This window comes from Chenopodium quinoa, unplaced genomic scaffold, assembly GCF_001683475.1.
Source record: "Chenopodium quinoa cultivar QQ74 unplaced genomic scaffold, ASM168347v1, whole genome shotgun sequence".
Classification (NCBI taxonomy): Eukaryota; Viridiplantae; Streptophyta; class Magnoliopsida; order Caryophyllales; family Amaranthaceae; genus Chenopodium; species Chenopodium quinoa.
The window spans coordinates 1,377,471-1,404,446 of NW_018744066.1; the positions used below are offsets into that span (position 1 = coordinate 1,377,471).

General features: G+C 34.6%; 2 protein-coding genes across 4 annotated transcripts; one reads left to right on the forward strand and one right to left on the reverse strand.

The window, feature by feature from the left end:
- The first annotated feature begins 572 nt into the window (after window positions 1–572).
- Window positions 573–4,212, forward strand: LOC110691110 (apoptosis-enhancing nuclease-like). The gene is made up of 7 exons (XM_021868041.1): window positions 573–727; window positions 1,638–1,789; window positions 1,922–2,049; window positions 2,154–2,374; window positions 2,559–2,765; window positions 3,570–3,650; window positions 3,741–4,212. Exons 1-7 carry the CDS (start codon window positions 690–692, stop codon window positions 3,985–3,987), a joined length of 1,074 nt encoding a protein of 357 aa, XP_021723733.1. The 5' UTR covers window positions 573–689; the 3' UTR covers window positions 3,988–4,212.
- Window positions 4,213–8,528: 4,316 nt separating this feature from the next.
- LOC110690930 (pentatricopeptide repeat-containing protein At4g18975, chloroplastic-like) lies at window positions 8,529–26,868 on the reverse strand. 3 transcript variants are annotated; one of them, XM_021867837.1, is made up of 9 exons: window positions 26,529–26,868; window positions 26,180–26,254; window positions 26,011–26,088; window positions 24,008–24,121; window positions 11,392–11,535; window positions 10,703–10,915; window positions 9,359–9,563; window positions 8,911–8,953; window positions 8,529–8,815 (listed from the first exon to the last, which is right to left on the reverse strand). In XM_021867837.1, the coding sequence occupies exons 2-8, from the start codon at window positions 26,204–26,206 to the stop codon at window positions 8,916–8,918; spliced, it is 819 nt and encodes a 272-aa protein (XP_021723529.1). In that variant the 5' UTR covers window positions 26,207–26,254; window positions 26,529–26,868; the 3' UTR covers window positions 8,529–8,815; window positions 8,911–8,915. The 3 variants fall into 3 exon arrangements, with proteins under 3 accessions (XP_021723529.1, XP_021723530.1, XP_021723528.1); XM_021867838.1 differs by having other exon boundaries at window positions 8,529–8,834; XM_021867836.1 differs by having other exon boundaries at window positions 8,529–8,953; window positions 26,529–26,867.
- Window positions 26,869–26,976: the final 108 nt, after the last annotated feature.

Here is a 26,976-nt window from a genome sequence, read left to right on the forward strand (position 1 = left end):
TTTTGCCATTATAGGTATTAATAAAGAAGTATTTTGGTATCAAGCTAATATTATATTTTAATACCAATGAGTATTATCAGAGTTATTAATGATTCAAGTTATTAGAAGTAGAGAATTACTCGACATTTCTCATGCTGATAGCTCCCTCCCTCTCTTTTACCATGACTTACAAATGGTAGGACATATTGTAACTGATATACGGCAAATTAAAACCAATGAAAAAGAGATACGCTGACATAATATGGTAGTAGTAGATTATAGATTCTTTTGTTTCTTAATTGATAGTAACTTGAAATATGAAATAATAATAACCTCGGAAGTTTTTGGACTCTTGAAGTGTTATTGTTGGCTTTATAACCATTACATGCAAGATGTAACACGTTCATTTTAGCCAAGTTTGATTAAGCTGCAAGATTGATCGACAAAAAGAAGGATAGTGAGGAATATAAACGTACCTATTCAAATGCACTGATCATTTTATTGCATGCGAACAAAAGTCGGTCCATGATGATATTATCCTTAAGGAATCTCAGATTTTTATCTTCCTTTTTTTGCTGCCTTTCAACTCATATAAATTTTGAGCTTTGTAATCCCTCATCCCTCAATCTTTTCTTACATTATTGTTATTGTTTACGCTCACACATCAAGAGCACGAGCATTGAACTCCCTCCGACCCACAACGAACCATCATGGACTACAGATCAATTGAGTCTTCTGAATCCTCAAGGCATTTTTCTACTCTATACATTCTCTATCATAAAATGTTTGCATATTTGTTAAACTTGTTGCATATTTCTATACATCATGATTTTATGTTTCATATTTATTGCATGTAAATATCGAAGCATAGTTGTATTATCAATGTCAAGTAGAGGGGTATAATACTAAAAACGTTACATTACATCTATTTTCTAATTACAACCCTCTAATCTATGATTTGATCAAACAAGTTTGCTTGACCAACTATTAGTAACCTAATTAATTAGTACATATAATTGTGGGTTCCATGGAGTTAAAAGTAGGAATAACAAAATATTATCTCCTAATAAGCTTTGGAACTTAATTATAAAAAACAATTTCAGGAAAAAAGAATGAAATGTTTACAAAATCCCCTACTTCCTTTCTTAAGAAACCCTAGACATGATATATATCTCCTCTCTTGTTCGTCGTCCCTATGATTTTGAGCTCATCTCAACTCTCCTCGCGATATGACTTGGAAGAAATTAATCCAATGTCTTCTTTAGTCTTCTCTATAATAAACTCATGGAAAGTACTTTTTCTTTCTCCCTTCTTCTACTAGGTATTTTGGTCACTTGCAAAGTCTTCTATTGCTAATCCTTTTTTTTTTTTTTGTGTGTGTGTGTGTTCTAGTTTCACATATAATTATACAGAGTTATGATTGTAAGAGATAATGAACATCGATCATAATACTTTTACATATTATTATCTCTAAAATTGACTTCGACAGTTCTTTATTAAAGTCAACTTTTAATCGAGTATTATATTACTGAATTGAAATTATCAATTATCTCAGCTCATCAGAATTACATTGGTATTATATAATAATATAATTTCATATAGTAGCTTATCATCTTATCTTGAAATGTTATCTAACATTAAAGCTTTATGTAATGCAGAAACAAATGTGCTGCATGCTATAGACAATTTAACAGAAAGGAACATTTGGTGGATCACATGAGGACCTCCTTTCACTCTGTTCATGAACCTATGTGTGGTGTTTGCAAAAAGCGTTGTCGATCCTTCGAATCATTAAGAGAACATCTTATTGGTAGGTTAATTTATATCTAATAATATAGTTACTATCTGTGTTTCATATTATCTGCAACATCTACTAAAAACAGTTATATCATTATCTTTCTATCTCCATTTAACACTCACGAAACAAATTTTGTCTATATAGGACCATTACCAAAGGTGGAATGCGCAAAGATCTTTAGTAGCCGAGGATGCAACATATGCTTGACCATTTTAGATAGCCCTTACACCCTCAGAATGCATCGAGGAGCATGTCAACTCTCTCGCCCAAATGTAACGACTTTTTATTAGCTTGGAAAAACAAATGTAACATATTAATAGTATTTCCATTGATAAAAACTTTGTAAATTAAAACCTATGCCCTTTTTTATACGCAGGGACTAATTTCTAGCATGGCAAACATGAAAATATGTGACAATATGAAGATTGATTATGGTCGAGAAAGAAGTCCTAACGTAGTTGCGCTTGCATGCAAAATGGTAGGAGGTGGTAATGACGGAACACTTGATATTTGTGCTAGGGTTTGCCTAACTGATGAATATGATAACATTTTGTTTCAAACATATGTTAAGCCTCATATTCCAGTGACTAACTATAGGTAACTTTAATTTTCGACATAAATTTCTCTACTGCTCCCTCCGTTTCATAATTAGAAGTCTATTTCTCTTTATGATGTGAGTAATAGATGTTTGAAATAGGGTTCTAATTATGAAACGGAGGGAGTATCTTGATTTAAACTATTTTATATGCCGACTCATTCACTTATTGTATTTCGTGTGTAGATTTGAAACCACGGGTATCAGACCGGATCACTTGAGGGATGCAATGCCATTGAAGCAGGTTCAAAGAAAAATTCAAGATTTCTTATGCAATGGAGAGCCGGTGTGGAAAATTCGATCAAGAGGAGGAAAGGCTAGGGTTCTTGTTGGCCATGGACTAGATCATGACCTTGAGTGCCTAGGAATGGAATATCCCGCATTGATGATTAGGTATGATGAACTACTTTCTCCAATCTCCATTTCTAAGTATTTGCATGATCAATTGACTATATTTGTCAATGCACTACTTTGACTTTTTTTTTTTTTTTGAGACAATTAATATCTTTACTTATGCTTTATTAAAATTATATTTTGAAAATATATATTGAGATTAGTTAATTCAATGACAATTAAAATCATGAAATTTATTATACTTTTTATACATTATCATTAGTGCTAAAATATGATCAAAGTTAGTATAAGAAGAGTATAAAAAGTCAATAAACGGAGGAAGTATATTGATAATGCATTATCACATACAAATAAATGAGTTCATAACTAATTACAGTCATTTGATGGTTTGATTTGATTGTATATAAGTACTCAATATCTCTCTTAAATCAAATTTAGATAATATTTGTTGGTTGGGAATGGTAGAATTATATTGAGGAAAGTACAAGGTTGTTACACAAGGGAGATTGTGAGGGTCCTTGGGGTTTTAAATTTCTTGCAAGGAAACTTAATTGTAGATTTGTTCTATCTAGCTAGCAAGCTAAGTAAGTGATGTATATACTATAAAATGATTTATTTTTTTTTTAAAAAAAAAAAAAAAAAAAAAAACCTTTCTCCTTCAGTAAAATAGATATACTTTCTACGTTTTTTTTTTACTTGCAATGCTTTGACTTTTACAATATTCATACTCTACTTTGACTAGCTCTAATAATTTATTGAATGATGACAATAAAAATAATAAGTACCATAAGCTTCAAAATGCATGCATATACTAATGTGGTATATTATATTTTTGGTCAACAGGGATACCTCAAAATATCCTCCTTTGATGAAAACAAGCAAGCTCAGCAATTCACTTAGATATCTAACACAAGCATATTTAGGGCAAGTACCTCTTAACTAAGTATACGGTTCTTTATATATTTTGTTAGTAAACTCGCTCTTTCATATTTACTGATAATATTTATGTTACAGTTACGAAATCCAGATGGGTGTCCAAGATCCTTATGAAGATTGTGTTGCTACAATGAAACTCTACATGAGAATGAGGTCTCAAAATCACAAGGCGGAATATTATCCATTAGCTAGTGACCCACAAAATCGTAACAACTTTGCACAATGGAGGGAAGCTGAACTTGAGAAAATGACTCCAGATGAACTATTAGCAATATCAAGGTCTGATTACTATTGCTGGTGCTTAGACTTGAAGGGATATATGTGAAGCAACAAAGTTTTTCGCCATCATTCGTGTTTTTTACAACAAGAATGAATGGAGGAGGGTATAGTGATATACTGGTATAGAGGACTAGCATATTCGTCCTATAGTAATTGACACAATTAAACTTGAAACACGTGTGAATGCACAGACATATAAAAACATGTCTAATCATATCTTTAATTAGTAGAGTTTTTGTTTTATACGTTAACCTAAGCTAGCTTAGCTTTTATATTTGGCTAATTAATTAACTAAATAATTTGTAGGGTATAATGGACCTACATGGCATTGCTGTCTACCAATGGGATGCCATAACGCCTACCTTAACAGCCAATAGTGTTTTTCCATGTGGCATTGACAATGCATGTCCACGTGGAATCGACATTTAATTTATGCACTTACGTCTTATACATACTTTGATTATTATTTAATTTAACTTCGATCTTTATGTTATGGAAGTTCCAATCTTTTGGCCCGACCTGCCCCTTCCCATGGGAGAATTTAGCCTTGATGTTGTTCTTGTCTTTAAAACAAAAATTAAATGTGCCGACTTATTATGAAATAATGTAACAACTCACATACGTAATCTGTAATACTTTTCTTGTTTTGCAATTGATGCATTTTTTACAGTAGACATACACACTATAACAAAGATAGTGTAAAAAGTTTTAATATTACGCATAATCAATCATGTTCTGACCTTTAACCATAACATGTAAAGTAAAAGGTAGAGTTGGCCCCACTTAAATTGAGGACAACATAGTAATTTTACATGTAAAATTTAACTAAAATAAATTCATCCATTGTGAATCATTCTTGGAAAAAAAAATGTATCAATTGAAAAATAGAAGTATACTTTATATTTTACTTGACATATTAGCTTTATAGGTTTACAATGAAACCATAATGTAACATAAAATTTTATATTTGGTGTCCCATCAACATAATGTGGTAATAAAAAGTTTAGTTATCAAAGAAGATATTCCACGAGTTATCTTGATCATTATACATCTTCAGATTGTCAAATGAGATAATTAATAAGATCACAAATGCACCAAATTAAAGTGGTAATCAATATATATCTTGTATAAAAGCTAATTAAAGCAAATTAATGAAAATAAGTCAACATGAAAGTAGCCTCAAAACCAAAACAAAGATTATCTTGTGTTTGACTATGTTCAAAAAGTGATCAATCATGCAGGTGATTTTTCAAACAAGGATGAGATTATTAATGCACTAATCAAGAAAGCAACTGTTAAATCATGAGTATTAGATTTTGGGAGGATTTGGGGGGTCAATTAAATTGCTACAATTACAAATTACACAAGTGTAATTTCAATTTCTTCATTAATGTTAAAGATGAAGATCAATTTAGGTTGGAGAGCACAAGATATGTGGGCTATAAATTGAATCCACAATTTTGTAACTTTATCATAAAAATGAGGTGTACCCATGTGTTTTAAAGCAAAGATCCTCTTAATGATGTCATAGTCTCCATCACACAACATCTTAATTTGTTGATGAATAAATATATATGGAAGAATTAATTAAGCTTGAGGGTACGTAGTCTTTGATTATATATGAATACATTGTTAAGTCATTGACATTAATTTAATTTTGAATGTTAGGAATAGGGTTTCTTCCAACCAAATTAAATATATATAGCGAAATTGACATTGATTTAGGGCCTGTTCTCATTTACAGAACTGAAATGATTAGAGCTGAACTGAACTGAACTGATTGAAGCTGAACTGAACTGAACTGAACTGAGCTGAAATGAGTATTTTATGAGAGAGGGAAATTAGGAGCTGAACTGAACTGAACTGAAGTAAATGTGAACATACCCTTAATTTCGCTAATAATGTTTGATAGACACTAATGAATGATAAATATTCGCTCAAATCAATTCATCGAATTAAGGTGGTTTGATCTGAACGTATACAAATTAATTAAAATACAAAATAGATAAATCCTTTGTACCAAATTAATCTCATTTGGTGAATTGATTCTTTCTTTTCCAAGTCATATATGCACCACAAAAAGGATAATTATAGGTAAAAGTTGATTAATCATTTAATTAAATCGGTGACATTATTATGAAAATAGGAGAATTACCAAAAGTTGAAATTAGATCTTGTTAATGATGCAAATAATACTAATAATCAATATTGCCTCCACCACCACAACAAAACATATTCTTGTTGTGTCAACTTGAAAGTTAATTAAATTACCTCGAGCAGCTACTTTGATTCCTTAAATTTTATTCGCATTTTGAAAACTTTTTATGCAAAATCCTTGATAGATTACGAATGTACTAAAAATGCCTTAATTATATTTCAACTTGCTTAATTAGTTGCTCATTACGCCATACATGATGTTTGATTTAATTTAAGTAATTAAACTAATAATACGACCCTAGCTTTATTCCTTGATTTACTGTTTAATTGACACTCGTTAACCTTTATTTAATTTATATTAAGAACATAGGACTAGCTTATCAGTACGTACTAATTACACTTTTTTTTTTAATTAATGAGGCGTTGTAATGGTTTCGATACCATGCCATCATATTATGTCTCTTAATTTAGAGCTTTAAGTATTGATTAAGGACACCATGTTTTTTTATTAAAATGAAATTAATCTTTTAATTTATTATTGTACGGATGCACCAGCATTCTGGAAAAGTAAGTTTTTACGATTAATATTTTGTACATACATTTGCATAATATTTATTGTAATTACCTTAATTTAATTAGAAAAAAAATAAGTAAAAGGAATAATGTTGCAGTATAGGTAGGTACAGTCTAATTTCATAGCTATAATTAAACCTTGTGATATATGAAAAATTAGATCAGAGACAGCAATTATCTATTTATAAGACAGTTTATGTCTAAATAAAGCACTAATTAATAAGTCAGTAAATATTGACCTTTGCATTCACTCAAGAGAAGTTTATTAAGATGTGAAACTTAAATTAATATGGACTTTTATATTAATTGTAATCTCATTAATTAATTAACATATAATGCTTGCTTGTCAATCATGATCAAGACTAGTGGATTACTCGACCAATTACCAATTGGTTTTAGGATGAATTGTACTTAGTATCTATGTTCTAAATTATAAAATTCACTCTAGTAATTTATTACTTTGTATCATAAAATAGACAGTAAGGAACATAAACCATGTACATCTATAAGCGCGTATAAAGAGGCATAGTGGATAATAATATATGGAGATGCTTTTTCAAGTCTTAAATCCTAGTCTTTTTAAAAGTAAGTTGTAGAGAACAAAGTTCAACCGTCAATGATTTCCATAATATTTCATTCCATTGTATAATATTTTTGGTACAATTAATTAAACAAGTATTCTTTTTCTTTTTCTCAATAAGTTAGCTGGTTGGTAGAGTCTAAAATGGAAAAATGCTTGCTCAGTGCTGACTTAGATTTACTAAAATTAGTTTCCAAAACAAATAAAAAAAAAAGATGGCATAAAATTACAAGTAAATATAAAAATGTGCAACCACAAAGTGTAACATCAATAATAATACTTTGTTCGGCTTCCCTTTTTCGGATTTCATCATCATTTGACTTCTGTCACCCGGACAAGAGATTAGATTATTAACAATAAATAAATAATAATTACTTAATTAATTAATTGTTAAAATGTTTAGTGGTGGGGTGTGGGAGAATCATTACACTTGATCCTTAAAAGTGATACTTAGTTTACCATTTTTATTAATTAAGCGTGTGCTTTAAGAATGTTTTTATTGCTAAAGTATATAGTTTGTTTTCCACTTAACTTTATTATTGTGGTCGCCTGTATAAAGACTAAAAAATCAAATTTTATACTCCGTAATAATTTAACTAGTTTTTAGCCGGACTATGACCAAATTATTATTTGTATGACAGTAATTATGTATAAATTTTATGACTCGATCCTATTTTTGCTTATTACAAGTACGTTGTCAAGTTTCATTTGCAATTTTTTTTTTAAAAAAATCTATGATATTTCGTATAGTTTGATGATTAAGTTTCTAATGATTAACTTTAAAGTCACGAATTTCTAATTTTATGTCCTAAACTCCATCCAACTTTCCGTCATGAATTTTCTCAACCCCTCCCCCCCCCCCCCTTTTACTTACCCCAAAGTCCCTGGTTGTTGTTGCTTCCCCCACCTCGCCGTTGGCACTTTAGGGCCAAATCATTGCCACTAGACCACCACAAATCGTTGTTACAGCCAATGCTAACCACCACAAACCTAACCCTTACGGCTTGTACCTTGCTTCCACTAACAAATGAAAAATTGGATGATGGATTGTAAGGGTGGTGGGGGTGCAATGGTGACGATGTATTGTAGGTGGCAGCTCCGCAATAGCTTGATCTTGTGGTGGCAACAACCACAGGGGGTATGACGACATGCATGTTCACATAATCACATGTGGATGCAACGGGAGAAGGAGGTGGACTACTACGGGTGTTGTGGTGGTTGTTTAGAAGGAAAGGGAGCGAGAATTGTACAAAAAAGGTTATGCAAAAAGTAGCCTAGATAATGAATCATTCTCATCTCCTTGAAAAAAAAACAAAGTTCAAGTGATATCCTTGGCAATTTTAGATAATTTCCTAAGTTTAGCAAGTGATATACTTCGTATTAGTTTGGAACAAATTATTATTTTGGGACAAAGGATGTTATTTTGCTCAATATTTTCAAAGATCATGGCTTCCAGAGCTTTCCTCGTTGTACCAGTAGCCTGTGGAGGTTCTTCCACGCTGTCCTCGTAACAACGTAACTTATGCAAGACATCTATCTGAATATGAGTGTAACCGGAAAATAGCTGCAAACAGCAAACTTGGCTGATTTTCAATATACACATCTGAAACAATAATTATATATCAGCACAAAGATCATAAGAAATAAGGCGTTGGTTACTTGATTCATGCTTTTGCAGCATTGGCAAGACTACTCTTACGTCCTGCAAAAATAACACAGCATTTTAGAGAACATATGAACAAATGGATTCAATTCCTTCTAATAGCTAACTTGTAAGCTCTAAATACTTTTGCTGCACGATAAAATTGCATCCGTTTTTTCTGTTCCTTCACTCTTTTCTACATTTACTATTCTCTAGCATCGTTCTGTATAGACTATAAACATTCACTTACAGAAACATAAAATTATTTGATTCTAAACTCACTGGCATATATGCATCATTACTAAAACTAGCATTTCGAATTCTCATAGAACGTATTTTCTTATTAATCATTGATCAATCCAGTTCCCTTCCCTATTTTCCCCCTAACGCATTAGGGTAACCACCTTGGTCTGAGTAAATAGTTGTGCTTACTACTATAGAGACATAAGGGGCAAGAGTGCTAACCTGTTACGGTTTTCTTCTTTCCGGACTTCACTCTATTTGATTTTAATTTGGACTCTTCACGAGTCTTGCTCAGAAGATTAGCATACTTTTCCAATAACTTCTCTTTGTCATCCACCAAGCCCAGCAACTCATACGCGTCTGCTACCTTCTGTACAATTGACTTCTCCGGGGGTTTACGATGAAAAGCCTCTAACCTTTTAAAGAGCTTCAAAGCAGAGGATTATTCATTAGCTCATCATGATAAAACAATGAGAGCAACAGCCCTAATGAGGATCTTGCTCAGAAAAAGTGTGGGGATGAGAGCAGCATATATGTGCATTTATAATACTGAAACTTACATGTAACGAATTATTTTGGGTCGCTACAGATGTTAAGAACCTCTATTAAACAAAATGATAGGGTTTAAGAAAAGAACTTCGTATAATTTTCTCCAGAAATATACGAAATATTCAACACACTTAAATTACAAGGGTGAAGTGGATTTAATTTTCATTTTTTCACATCAACCTTTCTGAGATGCTGTTTTCGCAACACCACAACCATTATCATGATCATGGTCTGTAACAGCAACTTTATTTTTTTTACAGATAATGGTAAATCCAAATAATTGCCTGCAGGAGCCTGGTGGTTCAGCAGTGCTTATGCAACTTTTTGGCTACTTTACTATTTGTGATCTCTGTGGATATTGATGGAATATTTAAAAGTCTAATGAAAATGGATCTTGCCCCGGAAGATCAAGCAACCTAGGCATTGGCATTCCAGTATAAATCTCTTTCAAACTTAGGGATATTTCTCTACGCCAATTCTTATGATCAGTAAATTTCAGTTAACGAAACAGACTTAAGGTGTGGCCATTAACTGATGTACGGAGCAATGTGTGCACATCATGGTTTAAAATATCTTTAGATAAAAATGCAATTTCCAGGTAGGCAGCCTGATTTACATTGAGTTTGTATCATACAGTATTCAGACTATAACATGAGTTGACCATACCACACTATAACTGGTGGAAACTGACAAGAAACACTCAACAACACTAACTGGTAAGGTGGTAACTTCCTTCAAGGTCAGACATAATCCATGCAAGTGAGACAACCCTAACTTTACAAAGCAAGTAATAGAGGGCACCAGGAATTAAATATCATGATACAGCAAAATTATCAGCTGATCAGTATTTGAATGTAGATGGAAAGCTTCCAGGCATTTGAATGGCTAGCTTGGAGATAGATGAATACTTTTGCAAATTTTCAAACTTTAGAACATCAATTGTGCAGTGATAGATGAAACACGTTCATCACATTCACATATTAATACACAAAGGGGGAGTAAGAGAAGAAAAAGTACCTTGACAAGACGCTCGAACATATTGTTTCGATGATAAATTGAAATCATGAGATGGCATGCTGGCCAAGGCACGGAATGAAGATTATTACCTATCTTCTTCATCCAGATATTATGAGCTTCCTCAGCCCTGTGGTCCATATCCAAAGCCCGTATCAGCTGCTGGTATGTTCCCACTGTGTTGCCTTGCCCTTTGCTTAACATCCATTTTAAAACCTTAAGAGTAGCACAAACAAGCCTAGTGAGCTTCTGGAGCAACAGACTGTTAATATAGAAACAAAGCCAACACTGCTAAATGCCAACACACAAGCCTTAAAACTGTCTCAGACTCACAAGACATACTAGCTAGCTAACCATATAAACAGCAAACAGGTATTTGCAGTGAAATAAACAGAAGAAACTTCATCTTTCAATATTTCTAACATTGTATCAAGCTAGATACTTTGTATGACACAATGAAGCAGAGAGAAAGGATGTATTTAAGGCATGGTATGCATATACTTTGTACTAGTATATATTATATGCATATATGGTTCTTCTAAACCTAGTATGAAACCCACCGAATTCTTTCCAAATGGCTGACAGGACACCGGCTTTTATTGTCCGGTTTCATATACTACTATATTCTTCCAATTTCTCCTCATATTCACCTAGAACAAGCACACCAACCAAAATACAAGTAATAGCAATACCTGTACAACTCTATGCCATTGTTGCTCCTTTTGTAGAACCAGTAACACGTTTTTAAGTGCAGCAATTGGAAAGTTCTGCTCCCATGCTACCCAAGCATCAAGTGTGCCATAGATTGCATCTTTACTGTCTTCCAGATCAAAAAGCTGCAAGCACAACCATATTCAGCTAATGTAGATATAAAACAGATTATTGGTCAAATATCAACCCTACCCTTTAGCATTTAAAGTTGTACAAGTAGTAAAAAAAAATAAATAATTAAAAAAAACAAAATCAAAACATAACATTAATAAAATTACAGCCAAGTAAGGGGAGAAAATCAGATAAAGGTCAGAACGGTATACTATAATTCTATAAGGCTAAAGCCTTTGCATATATGTGATAAAATCCCAATACAAGAGCCTTAGTAAAAGATATTAGAACCTTGCAGCTGATGAGATGATAAAAGTATTGTCATATAGAGTTCTTCATAGGCTGTTCACTAGACATCTAGACATGTGGCTCAACTTGAACCTAACACTAGCAACTACCAGTAGAGCATAGATACAATGAGAAGAGATAGGGTTAGAAAACTAATTGCTAAGACTTGTTTCAACACAGGCACAAAGGAAATAATTGCAGAGTAAACTAATTTTTATCAGGAAGACATTTGACCGACAATCCCTGTCCTTGTCTTCCTAAGGTAAAACCCTATCTAAACAATAGTTGTTTACATCATATAAGGGTAAATTAAGTTGGTTTTTTATGGCTAAACAATATTCTCAATGGAAGCTGTTTGTCACACACGTGACATGTTGCTTTATTGTGTACCTAGCCGATTTTGGCTGTGCCATTGACAATGTAAAGGAACTCACTCTAAAAGTGTATAACTTTACAGAGAAGGCTGGAAGAGAAGGATTTTAGAAGGTTATTTTTACATTAGAAGACAAATAAAAATGATAAGTAACAATGGAGAAAACATCCAGCCCATAGGAACTCCCTTAACATCACTCAAACTCAAGTACTCAACTACTAGTGTCGCCACATGTGTATGGTCCAAGTTTCAATCTCAGACTTCTCATAAAACTTACATTTTTTGGCCCCAAACTCCAATATGAAGGGTAGAGTTTCCATTATAAATAGTATAATGTCCAGGTATCAACTATTAAACAAAAGTACTGAATGTGAAATGGAGAGTTTAAGCAACATTATCTCTTTGGTATAAAAGACCAAACAAACAAATTTGAGAAATTAGTGCAGACTAAAATCTTTTTTCAAAATGCTCCACTAATCTCAAGTTAAAGCACCACGCAAGCAATTTAGCTTGTTACACTCTTAAGCAAGCAGATAAGTAGACCCATACTTATTGAAGTTAAGAGCTAATTTTCTTATCATGCATTCATGCATCAAGATTCAGGAACCATATTTATAGTGGACATCACTTTCTGCACTTGCTAAGCATGATAATGTCATAGTCATAACGCATTTGCATTCAGATTTCAAGACTAAAGTATGTTGGGTATTATTAGAAGATGAGAGAAAACAATGGACAAATTACTTGAGAATAAAGGACCATCAAAATCGAATGAAGCCATTCCATAATAAAAAGGTAGAAATATAAAGGGAGTTATGAGCTCTACTGTCAACAAAAACAAAAATAGCCAGATCACTAATAGGTTTATTTTCAGTAGTGGTTAAAGGACACAACTATAGTCCAGCCAACCCGAGCTCATAGCTCACAAACACAATGAGAATAATAACTAAGAAACATAGAAATCTAAAAAGAAAACCAAAGTTACAACTTATTTTAACATATAATGTTGTTTTGAACCATATAAGACCATTAGTCAATCGCATAAAGGCACGGGGTAGCTAATAAAAGGAGGCATACACAAATTCATCCATAGTGATTGTTTAAAGACAAATAAGACGGTTCCAACCACTCAAAAGGGCCTCCTAGGGTGTTATGGGTCCATAGGAAACACCTCGACCTCTTTTCTTTACGGGTCCAAAAAAGTAATAAATGACCAAAATTGAAGACTATAATCCATGCTTTTGGACCAAATTTCGAGGTTTCGAGACCCAATGTTGAAAAATCTCAGGATTATAGGAGATGCATCTCGAGGTCATATAATGTTGGTTGGAACCATATATGACCTCTAGTCAGTCGTATAAAGGCCCATGGTGACCTTGGATTAATCGAGGGAGGCAAGTACGAAAATGGCTAAATAGATGGTTTAAAGGCAAAGTGGATGGTTCTAAGTTCTAACCACCCAAATGGTGGGATTCATGGGAAGAACTTCGACCACTTTTCTTTCTAGGCCCGGAAAAGTCCAAAATTGTCCATAACAAAAGCTATATAGTACATGAAATCAAAATAATTTCAAAGGTTTCGGGATCAAGTGTCGAAAAATCTTGAGATTGTATTCCGGGGTCATGTAATGTTGTTTGGAACCATATGACTACTAGTTGGTCATATAAAGTCCATTGGTGGCCTTTAGTTAATGAAGGGAGGTGAAAGTTTTAAATGGGTAAATTGGTTGAATAAAAGCAAAGTGGACAATTACAAACTTCCAACCACCAAATATCCATTGACCCCTAACTGTCTAAAAAGAGGGAGAAAGGCCTAAGCCTCCATCAGAATAAATAGGATTTAACTCCTTTTTCCATTTATTAAACCGATTTAAAACATTTTGAATACGTTGAAAGAGCATCTGCAAAATGAGTTACTAATGGGAAAGAGGAATATATAAAGCTTATCAGAATAAGGAGAATATTTGCTGCAACTTCTAAGGATCTGATCTGAGTTCCCGCAAAATCCAGTCTCCTAAAATTCAACCAGATCTCAAAAAATCAAAAGGAAATGTAAATCAAACTCAGCCTAGTCCTAGTTTATTTTGCCTACAATGTGATCAAGTCTAATAGAATAATTAGCATTACCACAATCTCAGTGCACTTTAATAGAAAACAATATGACCACAGAACCAACTCTATTTACAGATTATAGCAACAACATTGCATTCTCAATTTCTCATGCAGCAACAGTTCCAGATTTTCAAAAACTATGTGACTAATGTGAGCCTGTTGAGCACAGGGTTATCACTTTACATTCAATTTTTAATTTCAAGTCTTCAATCGAGTTATCAGGAGATAACTAATTGTGAAGATGTTGATCCCAAAACATTCATCAATAAAGAAGGTATAACTCCCATTCGAAGTTTTCTTTCTGACGCTAATAGAATAGGGAGACTCCAGCTTCTACTGTTACTTATGTTTTCTCATTTACATCTTTTTTCTTCAACAAATGGAGATCGCATTTCTCTTGCCAACCAAAAATATGCTTATTGGATTCAATATTTGAGTGAGTAGAAATCTATCAATAAATTTCCAACAGAAAACAGCCAATGGCACTGAGCACCATCTTAGACAAACTAATTTTCAGATTTGTATGAATATATTAATCATCATGTATCAAACAAGCCTACTTTTATGATGCAATAACATGTCACAATTGAGAAATAAAGCCCCTTCTAAACAATACAGATATATACAGGAAAGCGTGCACAACTCAAGAGAGTTTTACAAGTGCAATTGGGAATTTTACGTCTTACCAAGAGCTACAACAAGCTATAGTGGCCTCCCTTACATCCCTACACAAGCATGCCAAACAGCCTACATGGGCTGATTTACAGCTAACCTTTAGATATTGGAAACGAATCACATACCGGTAGATAATTACGTCACATCCAAAAAATTCATCGGCACACAGGTTGAGAGACATGAAGATAGAATTATCAAGTTTACTAATTTCTTTAGTTGAGAAAATGAGGTAGATAGTTGACTTTTAACAATCCAGTTGAATCTATCAACATGAAGTGACTAAGGTACAAGATTTGGCCAATAGGGAATTTCAAATAACTACAGTCACTAAAAGTGATGATGAATTTCAGGCTATGTATCAAGGAAGGTATGAGCAAGAATCTCATTTGAGAATCAAACAAGAAGAAATAAGCAATTCTAATTAGAGCTGTCAATTTAGGTAAACGGGTCGGGTTTGGGTCGGATAAGAGTGGGTCGGGTCAACTCGAGTTGGGTCAATTCAGATTAATTTCATAACCTATGCGGGTAGGATTTGGGTTGGGTCATGCCTGAGTCGGGTCACGTTGGGTCATACTTCTTGTCGGGTTTAGGTAGGGTTAATAACAGGTCGGGTGAACAATAGGTCGGGTTTAATTCGAGTTAAAACGGGTTAGGGTAATTCTCGGGTTCAAGTCGGGTTCGATTCAAGTCAATAATTTGCGGGTTAGAATCAGGTCGGGTCAATCTCGGGTTTGAGTCGAGTTCGGTTCAAGTCAATAATTTCGGATTATAATCAGGTCGGGTCACTTTCAAGTAGGGTCATTCTCGGGTTCAAGTGGGGTTCGGTTCAAATCAATAATTTGCGGGTTATAATCAGGTTGGGTCATTTCCAAGTCCGGTTATTCTCGTATTCAAGTCGGGTTATGTTCAAGTCAATAATTTGCAGGTTACAATTAGGTCGGGTCATTCCCAAGTCAGGTCATATTCGGGACAACTAACTATAAATAGATAATTATCATTTTTATCAAGCTAATTATTTCCTTTGAATATATTATATATGGCAATATACTAGGGAGCTCAAGTCTATAATTTAGGAAGATAATAATCTCCTTTGACCATACAACAAATATATACTATATTTAACTCTTAAATTTGAGGATGGTCTCCCAAGACAAAATGCTTTGATCAACAATAATAAGATGATCTAAATTGTATTTAAGGTGATTTGAAATCGAGTCAGGAACAATTTGGGTTAAATTTAGGTCGGGTCAATAACAAGTCGTGTTAATTTCAAGTCGGGTTAGTAATAGATCGGGTTGAATTTTTGGGTTGGGTAAGTCATAGGTATGGTAAAATTCGGGTCGGGTTAATAACAAGTCGGGTTGAGTTAAGGTCAGGTTAATAACAAGTCGGGTTGATTTAAATTCGGGTCGGGATAGGAACGGGTCGAGTTGAATTCATGTCAGGTTAGTAACAAGTCGAGTTAAATTCGGGTTTTGACGGGTTAAAACGAGTTTGGGTCAAATTCGGTTCAAGTCGGGTTCGGTGCAATTTAATTAAATTGGCCGTTGTAAACCGATAAATCGGTGCAAGTTGTAAACCGGTAAATTGGCCGTTTAAAAGCAAATTTAATGGTTCCACACACCCAATTGGACTCCCGAAGGGTATTAGGACCATGGTAAACATTACGGCAATTTTAATTTTCGGCCGAAAAAAAAGTCAAAAAATTCCGAAATTGAAGGCTAATTATCCACGCTTTTTGAGAAATTTAGGAGGTTTTGGGGCCATGTGTCGAAAAGGCATGAGATTTTAGGAGATACATCTCGGGGTCATATAATGTCGTTTGGAACCATAAATGATCATTATTTGTTGTCATAAATGTACGTGGTAGGCTTGAATTAATGAAATCAGTGCAAGTTGTTAAGTGGTAAATCGGCTGTTTAAAAGCAAATTGGATGGTTCCACCCAGCCACGTGTACTCCCGAAGGGTATTAGGGACAATTGTAAACATTACGACAATTTTTATTTACGAGCAAATAAAAGTCAAAAAATTCCGAAATTGAAGTCTAATATCCACGCATTTTGAGAAATTTTAAAGGTTTCGGGGCCCAGAGACGAAGTGTATTGAAATTCTAGGGAATACATATCGGGGTCATATAATGCCGTTTGGAACCATATATGATCAATATATGTTGTCATAAATGTTCGTGGTAGGCTTGAATTAATGAAATCAGTGCAAGTTGTAAACCGATAAATTGGTCGTTTAAAGGCAAATTGGATAGTTCAACCAAACCAATTGGACGCCTGGAGGGTATTAGGGATCATGGTAAACATTTCGGAAAATTTTTATTTTTGGGCGAAAATAAGTTAAAAAAATCCAAAATTGAAGGCAAAGTATCCACGTTTTTTGAGAAATTTTGGAGGTTTGAGAAAGCATGAGATTTAAGGAGATAAACCTCGGGGTCATATAATGCCTTTTGGAACCATATATGACCATTATATGTTGTTATAAATGTTCGTGGTATGCTTGAATTAATAAAATCGGTGCAAGTTGTAAATCGGTAATTTGGTCGTTTAAAGGCAAATTGGATGGTTCCACCCACCCAATTGGACTCCCAGAGGTTATTAGGGAACATGGTAAATATTTCGGCAATTTTTATTTCCGGGAGAAAAAGAGTAAAAAAATTCCAAAATTGAAGGCTAATATTCACTTTTTTTTATAAATTTTGGAGGTTTCGGGGCCCAGTGTCGAAAAAGCTTGAGATTTAACGGAATACATCTCGGAGTCATATAATGCCGTTTGGAACCATATTTGATCATTATATGTTGTCATAAATGTTTGTGGTAGTCTTGAATGAAAGAAATCGGTGCAAGTTGTAAATCGGTAAATTGGCAGTTTAAAGAAAAATAGGATGGTTCCACAAGGCCAATTGGACTCCCGGAGTGTATAAGGGACTATGGTAAACATTTCGACAATTTTTATTTTTAGGCGAAAAAAAGTCAAAAAAAATTAAAAAATTAAAGGCTAATAATATCCACGCTTTTTGAGAAATTTCGAAGGTTTCGGGGCTAGGTGTCGAAAAGAAATGAGATTTTATTAGATATATCTCGGGGTCATATAATGACGTTTGAAACCATAAATGACCATTATATGTTTTCATAAATGTTCGTGGTAGGTTTCAGTTAATGAAATAAGTGCAAGTTGTAAACCGGTAAATTGGTCGTTTAAATGCAAGTTGGATGGTTCTATAACTTCAACCCACCTATTTGGACTACCAGAGGGTATTAGGAACCATGGTAAACATTTCAACAATTTTTATTTTCGGGCGAAAAAAAGTCAAAAAATTCTAAAATTTAAGGCTAATATCCACGCTTTACATAAATTTTTGAGGTTTCGGGGGCCAGGATCGAAAAGCTTAGAGAATTTAGGGGATACATCTCAGGGTCATATAATACCGTTTTAAACCATAAATGATCATTATATATTGTCATAAATGTTCGTGGTAGGCTTGAGTTAATGAAATCGATGCAAGTTGTAAACCTGTAAATTCACCATTTAAAGGCAAATTGGATGGTTCCACCCACCTAATTGTACTCCCAGAGGGTATTAAGGACCATGGTAAACATTTTGGCAATTTTTATTTATAGGCGAAAAAAAAGTAAAAAAATTCCAAAATTTAAGGCTAATATCCACGCTTTTTAAGAAATTTTGGAGGTCGTCCTGGTGTCGAAAATCCATGAAATTTTAGGGGATACATCTCGAAGTCATATAATGCCCTTTGGAACCATAAATGATCATTATATATTGTCATAAATGTTCGTGATAGGCTTAAGTTAATGAAATCGGTGCAAGTTGTAAACCGGTAAATCGGTCGTTTAAAGGCAAATTGGTTACATGTGAATATGGGACGGGTACCCGTACCGTTAGTACTAACGGTTCGGGTTCCCGATAACCAAAATCCCTAAAAGTGATATCCATAACCCGAACCGATAAGTTCGGTTTTTCGAATCGGTTATCGGGTACCTAATAAGATATCCAATAATGATAATTAAACTTAATTATGGAGTTATTATGATATAATTTACCACTAATTAACAAGAATATCATTCCCTAAAAAAAATATCATATGATTTTTACAAAATTATTAATAATATTACTAATCATTGATATTATAAAGTAATTATGATGTATAAGTAAGAGTTTAGATTTTAAAAAAAATATATTTAGGTTGAAAAAAAAGGAGAAAAAAAATGCTTATTGGATCGGGTAACCGTTAATTTTAAAATGATACCCAATAACCGTACACGATAATAAATTATCGGAACGGGAACCCGAACCATGATAGTTATCGGATCTGGTACCCTAATTTCGGAACGGTTACGGATCGGTTTTTCGGATTTTCAGTTTTTCGAGTAGTTTTGCTCTGCCCTAAAATTGGTGGTTCCACCCACCCAATTGGACTACCGGAGGGTACTAGGGACCATGGTAAACATTTCGGCAATTTTTTTTTCCGGCAAAAAAAGTCAAAAAATTCCAAAAGTTAAGGCTAATATCCACGCGTTTTGAGAAATTTTTAGGTTTTGGGGTCTGGTATCAAAAAGTTTTGAGATTTTAGGTGATACATCTCAGGGATATATAATACTGTTTTAAACCATAAATGATCATTATATGTTTTCATAAATGTTCGTGGTAGACTTGAGTTAATGAAATCAATGGTAGTTGAAACCGGTAAATTCGCCATTTAAAGACAAATTGGATGGTTCTAACCACCTAATTGGACTCCCGAATTGTATTAGAGACCATGGTAAACATTTCGGCAATTTTTAGTTACGGACGAATAAAAGTCAAAATTTCCAAAATTTAAGGCTAATATCCACGCTTTTTGAGAAATTTTGGAGGTTTCGAGGCTCGAGGTCATATAATGCCGTTTTCAACCATATATGATCATTATACGTTGTCATAAATGTACGTGGTAGGCTTGAGTTAATGAAATCGGTGCAAATTGTAAACCAGTAAATTGGCCGTTTAAAGGCTAATTGGATGGTTCCACCCATTCAACTGGACTTCTGGAGGGTAATAGGGACCATGGTAAACATTTTGCCAATTTTTTTTTCCGAGCGAAAAAAGTCAAAAAAATTCCAAAATTGAAGACTAATATCCACGTATTTTGCGAAATTTTGGAAGTTTCGGGACTCGGTGTCGAAAAGTCTTGAAATTCCACGGAATACATCATGGTGTAATATAATGCCGTTTAGAACCATATTTGATTATGATATGTTGTCATAAATGTTCGTGGTAGGCTTGAGTTAATGAAAACGGTGCAAGTTATATATCGGTAAATTTGTCGTTTAAAGGCAAATTGGATGGTTCCACCCACACAATGGGACTCCCGTAGGATATTAAGGAACATGGTAAATATTTCGTCAATTTTTATTTCTGGACGAAAAAAAGTAAAAAATTTCCAAAATTGAAGACTAATATCCAAGCGTTTTGAGAAATTTTGGAGGTTTCGGGGCTTGTTGTCGAAAAGCCTTAGGATCTTAGGGGATACATCTTTGGGTCATATAATGTCGTTTGGAACCATATATGATCATTATATGTTGTCATATATGTTCGTGGTAGGCTTTCATTAATGAAATCGGTGCAATTTGTAAATCTGTAAATTGGTCGTTTAAAGGCAAATTGGATGGTTCCACCGACCCAATTGAACTTCGGGAGGGTATTATGGAATATGGTAAATATTTCGGCAATTTTTATTTCCGGGCGAAAGAAAGTCAAAAAAATTAAAAATTATAGGCGAATATCCACGTTTTTTGAGAAATTTTGAGTCTTCGGAGCCACAATGTCTAAAAATCTTGAAATTCTAAGGAATACATCTGAGGGTCATATAATGTTGTTTGGTACCTTACGTGATCATTATTTGTTGTCATAAACGTTCGTCTAGGCTCGAGTTAATGAAATCGGTGCAAAAGTTGTAAACTAGTAATTTGGTAGTTTAAAGGCAAATTAGATGGTTCCACCCACCCAATTGGACTCCCGGGAGGTATTAGGGACCATGGTAAACATTTCGACAATTTTTATTTCCGTGCGAAAAAAAGTCAAAAATTCCAAAACTGAAGGCTAATATCCATGATTTTGTAGAAATTTCAAAGGTTTCACGACCTGATGTCGAAAAGAAATGTGATTTTAGGGGATACATCTCGGGGTCAAATAATGTCGTTTAGAATCATAAATGATCATTATATATTGTCATCAATGTTCGTGGTAGGCTAGAGTTAATGAAATCGGTACAAGTTGTAAACCGGTAAATTGGTCGTTTAAAGGCAAATTGGATGGTTCCACCCTCCCTATTGGACTCTCGGACGGTATCAGGGACCATGGTAAACATTTTGACAATGTTTAATTTCAGGCAAAAAAAAGTCAAAAATCCAAAAATTGAAGGCTATTTATCCACGCTTTTTGAGAAATTTTGGAGGTTTCGAGGCCAGGTGTCGTAAAGGCATGAGATTTAAGGAGATAAATCTCGGGGTCATACAATGCCGTTTGGAACCATATATGATCATTATATGTTGTGATAAATGTTCGTGATAGGCTTGAATTAATGAAATTGGTGCAAGTTGTAAATTGGTAATTTGGTCGTTTAAAGGCAAATTGGATGGTTCCACCCACCCAATTGGACTTCCAGAGGGTATTAGGGACCATAATAAACATTTCGGCAATTTTTATTTTCGGGCGAAAAAGAGTCAAAATTTTCCAAAATTGAAGGCTAATATCCACATTTTTTGAGAAATTTTGGAGGTTTCGGGTGCCCGGTGTCGAAAAGACTTGAGATTTTTTTGGAATACATCTCGGAGTCATATAATGGCATTTGGGACCATATTTGATCATTATATGTTGTCATAAATGTTCATGGTGGTCTTGAATTAATGAAATCAGTGCAAGTTGTAAATAGGTAAATTGGTCGTTAAAAGGCAAATTGGATAGTCCTCCCAATTGGACTCCGGGGGGTATTCGGGACCATGGTAAACATTTTGACAATTTTTATTTCCGTGCGAAAAAAAAATCAAAAATTCCAAAACTCAAGGCTAATATCCATGATTTTATAGAAATTTCGAAGGTTTCGGGGCCTGATGTCAAATAGAAATGTGATTTTAGGGGATACATATCGGGGTCATATTATGCCGTTTGGAACCATAAATGATCATTTTATATTGTCATAAATGTTCGTGGTAGGCTAGAGTTAATGAAATCGGTACAAGTTGTAAACCGGTAAATTGGTCGTTTAAAGGCAAATTGGATGGTTCCATTCACCCAATTGGACTCTCGGAGGGTATTAGGGGTCATGGTAAATATTTCGGCAATTTTTATTTTCAGGCGAAAAAAAGTCAAAAAATCCCAAAATTGAAGGCTAATTATCCACACTTTTTGAGAAATTTTGGAGGTTTCGGGGCCAGGTGTCGAAAAGACATGAGATTTAAGGAGATAAATCTCGGGGTCATATAATGCCGTTTGGAACCATATATGATCATTATATGTTGTCATAAATGTTCGTGGTAGGCTTGAATTAATGAAATCGGTGCAAATTGTAAATCGGTAAATTGGCCATTTAAAAGCAAATTGGATGGTTCCACCCACCCAATTAGACTTCTAGAGGGTATTAGGGACCATGGTAAACATTTCGACAGTTTTTATTTTCGTGCGAAAAAAGAGTCAAAAATTCCAAAATTGAAGGCTAATATCCACGTTTTTTGAGAAATTTTGGAGATTTCGGGACTCGGTGTCGAAAAGGCTTGAGATTTTAGGGGATACATCTCGGAGTCATATAATGCCGTTTGGAACCATATTTGATCATTTTATGTTGTCATAAATGTTCGTGGTAGTCTTGAATTAATGAAATCGGTGCAAGTTGTAAATCGGTAAATTGGTCGTTTAAAGGCAAATTGGATGGTTTCACCCGGCCAATTGGACTCCCGGGGGGTATTAGGAACCATGGTAAACATTTCGGCAATTTTTATTTTCGGGTGAAAAAAAGTCAAAAAAATTCCAAAATTAAAGGCTAATATCCACTTTTTTTAGAAATTTTAGAGCTTTCCGAGGTGTCAATTCGGGTAAACGGGTTGGGTTTGGGTCGGTAAGAGTGGGTCGGGTCAACTTGTGTCGGGTCAATTCGGATTAATTCCATATTCTATGCGAGTCAGTAACAAGTTGTGTTGATTTTTAATCTGGTTAGTAACATATCGGGTTGAATTTTTGGGTCGGGTTAGTATTAGGTTTGGTAAAATTCGGGTCGGGTCAATAACAAGTCTAGTTGAATTTGGGTCAGGTCAATAACAAGTCGGGTTAGGAACGGGTCGAGTTGAATTCAAGTCAAGTTAGTAACAAGTCTGGTTAAATTCGGTTTTTGACGGGTTAAAACGGGTTTGGATCAATTTCGGTTCAAGTCGGGTTCGGTTCAGGACAATAATTTACGGGTTACATTCGGGTCGGGTCATCTCTTGTTCAGTTCATGTTCGGTTTCGGGTCTCACATACTCGGGTCAACTCGGGTCTAGGGTTGGTTTTGGTCGGGTCAGGTCGGGTTTGGGTCACCATTTTTTGGGTTCAGATGGATCGGTTATTAATCGGGTTTGAGTCGGTATTTCGGGTCGGGTCAATTTTTGATAGCTCTAACTATAATACATCTAGGCATCAAATCTTGAGTTCAATTCATCTTTGTGGCAAGGAAACTACTACGTATTCAACTTTCTTTGTATTGCGGAAACAGCAAAGACGAGTGATGCATGGATAACAACATCGACTACTGAGATGTTAATGGTAACATGTTCAGTATTTTAGATCTCACTAACTTATTCCAAAACATTCACTTCAGCTCTAATAGCTCATTGCAGAGCATGTTTGATTGATATTCAGGGGGGAAGTATGAGGGAATGAATTATATGCATCTCTATCATACACATGGCAAAATTATATCCTTAACAAATACAGCTCATTTTTCTAGCAATTTGTGTATATTGGCAATTAGAATAAGTAACCAACATAATAAAAATAAAAATAACTTACTGTCTTAGTCAGAAATTTCATCTTCTCTTTCCTCGTAATCTTTTGTCCTAAAAATATATTGTGATCATAGCTGTTTTCCTTTCCAATGTCATTAGATGTCACCTGGCTCTGACCCTAACAGCACAAAGCAATAACTACTCAGATAACATAGATATATATTGTTATTATAGCAGGAATTAATCCCTAAAACTAGAGATAGTCAACAGAAGCAATTACCCAAAATTGGATAATAAAAGGAAAGACTCCATTCAAACATTAAAGGGAATATAATACTTAGTGCATGAGACTCCAACATACAGTTAGGTTAAGAAACTATAAAAGATTTGCTTGATCTCAGACTGGTATGAATTAATACAAAAGAACTACCCAAGCGTGATTTATAAATTGAATTATATATATTTATTTAAAGGATTATATACAGAAACATAGGGGTAGGGTAGTTCAGAAAAAATGACATCATCACTCACAAACATATCTTACAATTAACAAGTGACATAGAATAAAGGTGGGTGATCTTACATGCATAGGACTATGGGAGTAGAGCTGTCAATTCGGGTAAACGGGTCGGGTTAGAGTCGGGTTAGTGTGAGTCGGGTCATCTCGGGTTGGGTCAATATGGGTTAATGTCATAACATATGTGGGTCGGGTTCGGGTTTGGTCATGCTTGAGCCGGGTCACGTCGGGTCATACATCTTATCGGGTTTAGGTTGGGTTAGTAAAAGGTCGGGTTACATTTCGGGTCACGTGAAAAATAGGTCGGGTTAAATTCGGGTCTTTACGGGTTTAAACGAGTTAGGGTCGTTCTCGGGTTCGAGTCGGGTTCGGTTTAAGTCAATTATTTACGGGTTATAATCAGGTGGGGTCATTATCAGGTTCAGGTCGGGTTCGGTTCAAGTCAATAATTTGCGGGTTATAATCAAGTCGGGTCATTTCCAAGTCGGCTTCGAGTTGGGTTCGGTTCAAGTTAATATTTTGCGGAAAACATGTTTTGTCCCTGAAATTCGTCCCTAAAAACATGTTGTGAAACTATCTCTTAAAAATCAAAGTGAAATATTAAAGGAATAGAGTTAAGATTCAATTTCCCTTCCAATACCAACATGAGATAACGAACTATACATATTGATTCAATAACAAGTCGGGTTGAATTTGGGTCGGGTCAATAACAAGTCGGATTGATTCGAGTCGGGTTTGTAGCAGGTCGTTTCAATAACAAGTCAGGTTGAAATTCGAGTCGGGTTTGTAGCAGGTCGGGTTAAACTCGGGTCGGGTTAGGAACAGGTCGGGTTAGGAACAGGTCGGGTTGAATTCGGGTCGGATTAGGAACAGGTCGGGTTGAATTCGGGTTTTGACGGGTTAAAACGGGTTTGGGTCAATTTCTGTTCAAGTCGGGTTCGGTTTCAGGTCAATTATTTACGGGTTACATTCGGGTCGGGTGGTCTCTAGGTCGGTTAATGTTCGGGTTCGGGTCTTTAATACTCGGGTTAACTCAGGTCTAGGGTTGGTTTCAGGTCAGGTTCGGGTCACCATTTTTTTCGGGTTCAGACGGGTCGGTTATCAGGTCGGGTTAGGGTCGGTATTTCGGGTCGGGTCAGCTTTTGACAGCTCTATATGGGAGTATAAGATGAAGGAATTTCCACAGAAATGTAAAGGATGCAGGTAAATTCCTTATTAAGTGGTTTTTTTGTGTGCGGAAGTAGAACTAAAGCTATGATCCCTGAAGGCCAACTATGTCAAGGAAGACTAATACGACGACATAGTATACCTTGAAAAGAACATAAAAAATAGAACACAGCAATAGCATTACCATTTCACTAACAGAAATTTTTCTTAAGAATTTTCTAAAAATCGTTCCAACACTAGTTTGCACTAGCTAAGCAATAAGATTATGAACTTCTAGACCTCCCTAAACACCCCCAACAGAATCCATACAAAATTGTCGCGGTTGTATGCCAAAACAATGCTAAATCACACAAAAAAGAAGAATAATAAAGATTGAAATATACCTCAACTTGGGGCATTGTACTGAACCACATTTTTGGGGCTTGACATCTAACCCTCCCAAGCTGTGAGCTATGATTCAACTAAAAAAGAGCACAATTTCACATTTATCAATACAATTCCTCTCCAAAAAAATTGAAACTTATCAATTACTTGGGATTGTAATAGGCTTACCACATATCCCGCCGCTAATCTCAACATCAGGCTCAGTGATTAACGAGCTTAACCCCTTTAATTTTCAAGCAATTCCTGAAAAAGGGATATTAGAATGTCATTTAATCAATGGTTTTAAATGTAATTATCAACTACAAAGGCAAAGGGCAATTTTTTATCATGAAATTTTGCGCTAACTTCAATTATTAATACAGTAGCTAGAACAAAACAAAGCTATCAGATATCTATTTATCAAAATCACTGATATTTAACCAAATTCAACATCATAGAAATAAATAAACTATGGGTTTGCAAATTGATGCACCAAGAAATAGCTAATGCATAGTTTAAACTAAATTAAAGAAATTACCTTTCTGATTCTTGACTTAATAACGAATAGAAAGGGGAAAAATCAAACAAAAATGGCTTCTTTTTCTTCTTTCATTCTTGAGTTGGACGTTTTTTTGTTGTTCCCTTTAAATGAAGAAGATTGTTGTTTGAAATGAGTAGGTATAATCTATGTGCAAGGTGTAATTGCACAAAGCGCGCTAATTTCGAACGGATTGAAAAGGGTTTTGAGTTGTGTGGTGTGCTGATGAATATATTGAAGGCGCAGAACAGGAAGGAGGACTGCGAGAAATGTGCGATATGGAGTACTATACTACTATCCGAGGTTATGTTCAAAGTTGGGCACAATTATACTCCCACCATCCTAAAAAAAATAATTGTGTCAAAATTGACTCATACTCAATCACCGGAATATAATTACCTCGCCTTTTGTAGATAGTCAAAAGGTATGGTGTTGCTTGGCATGAGGA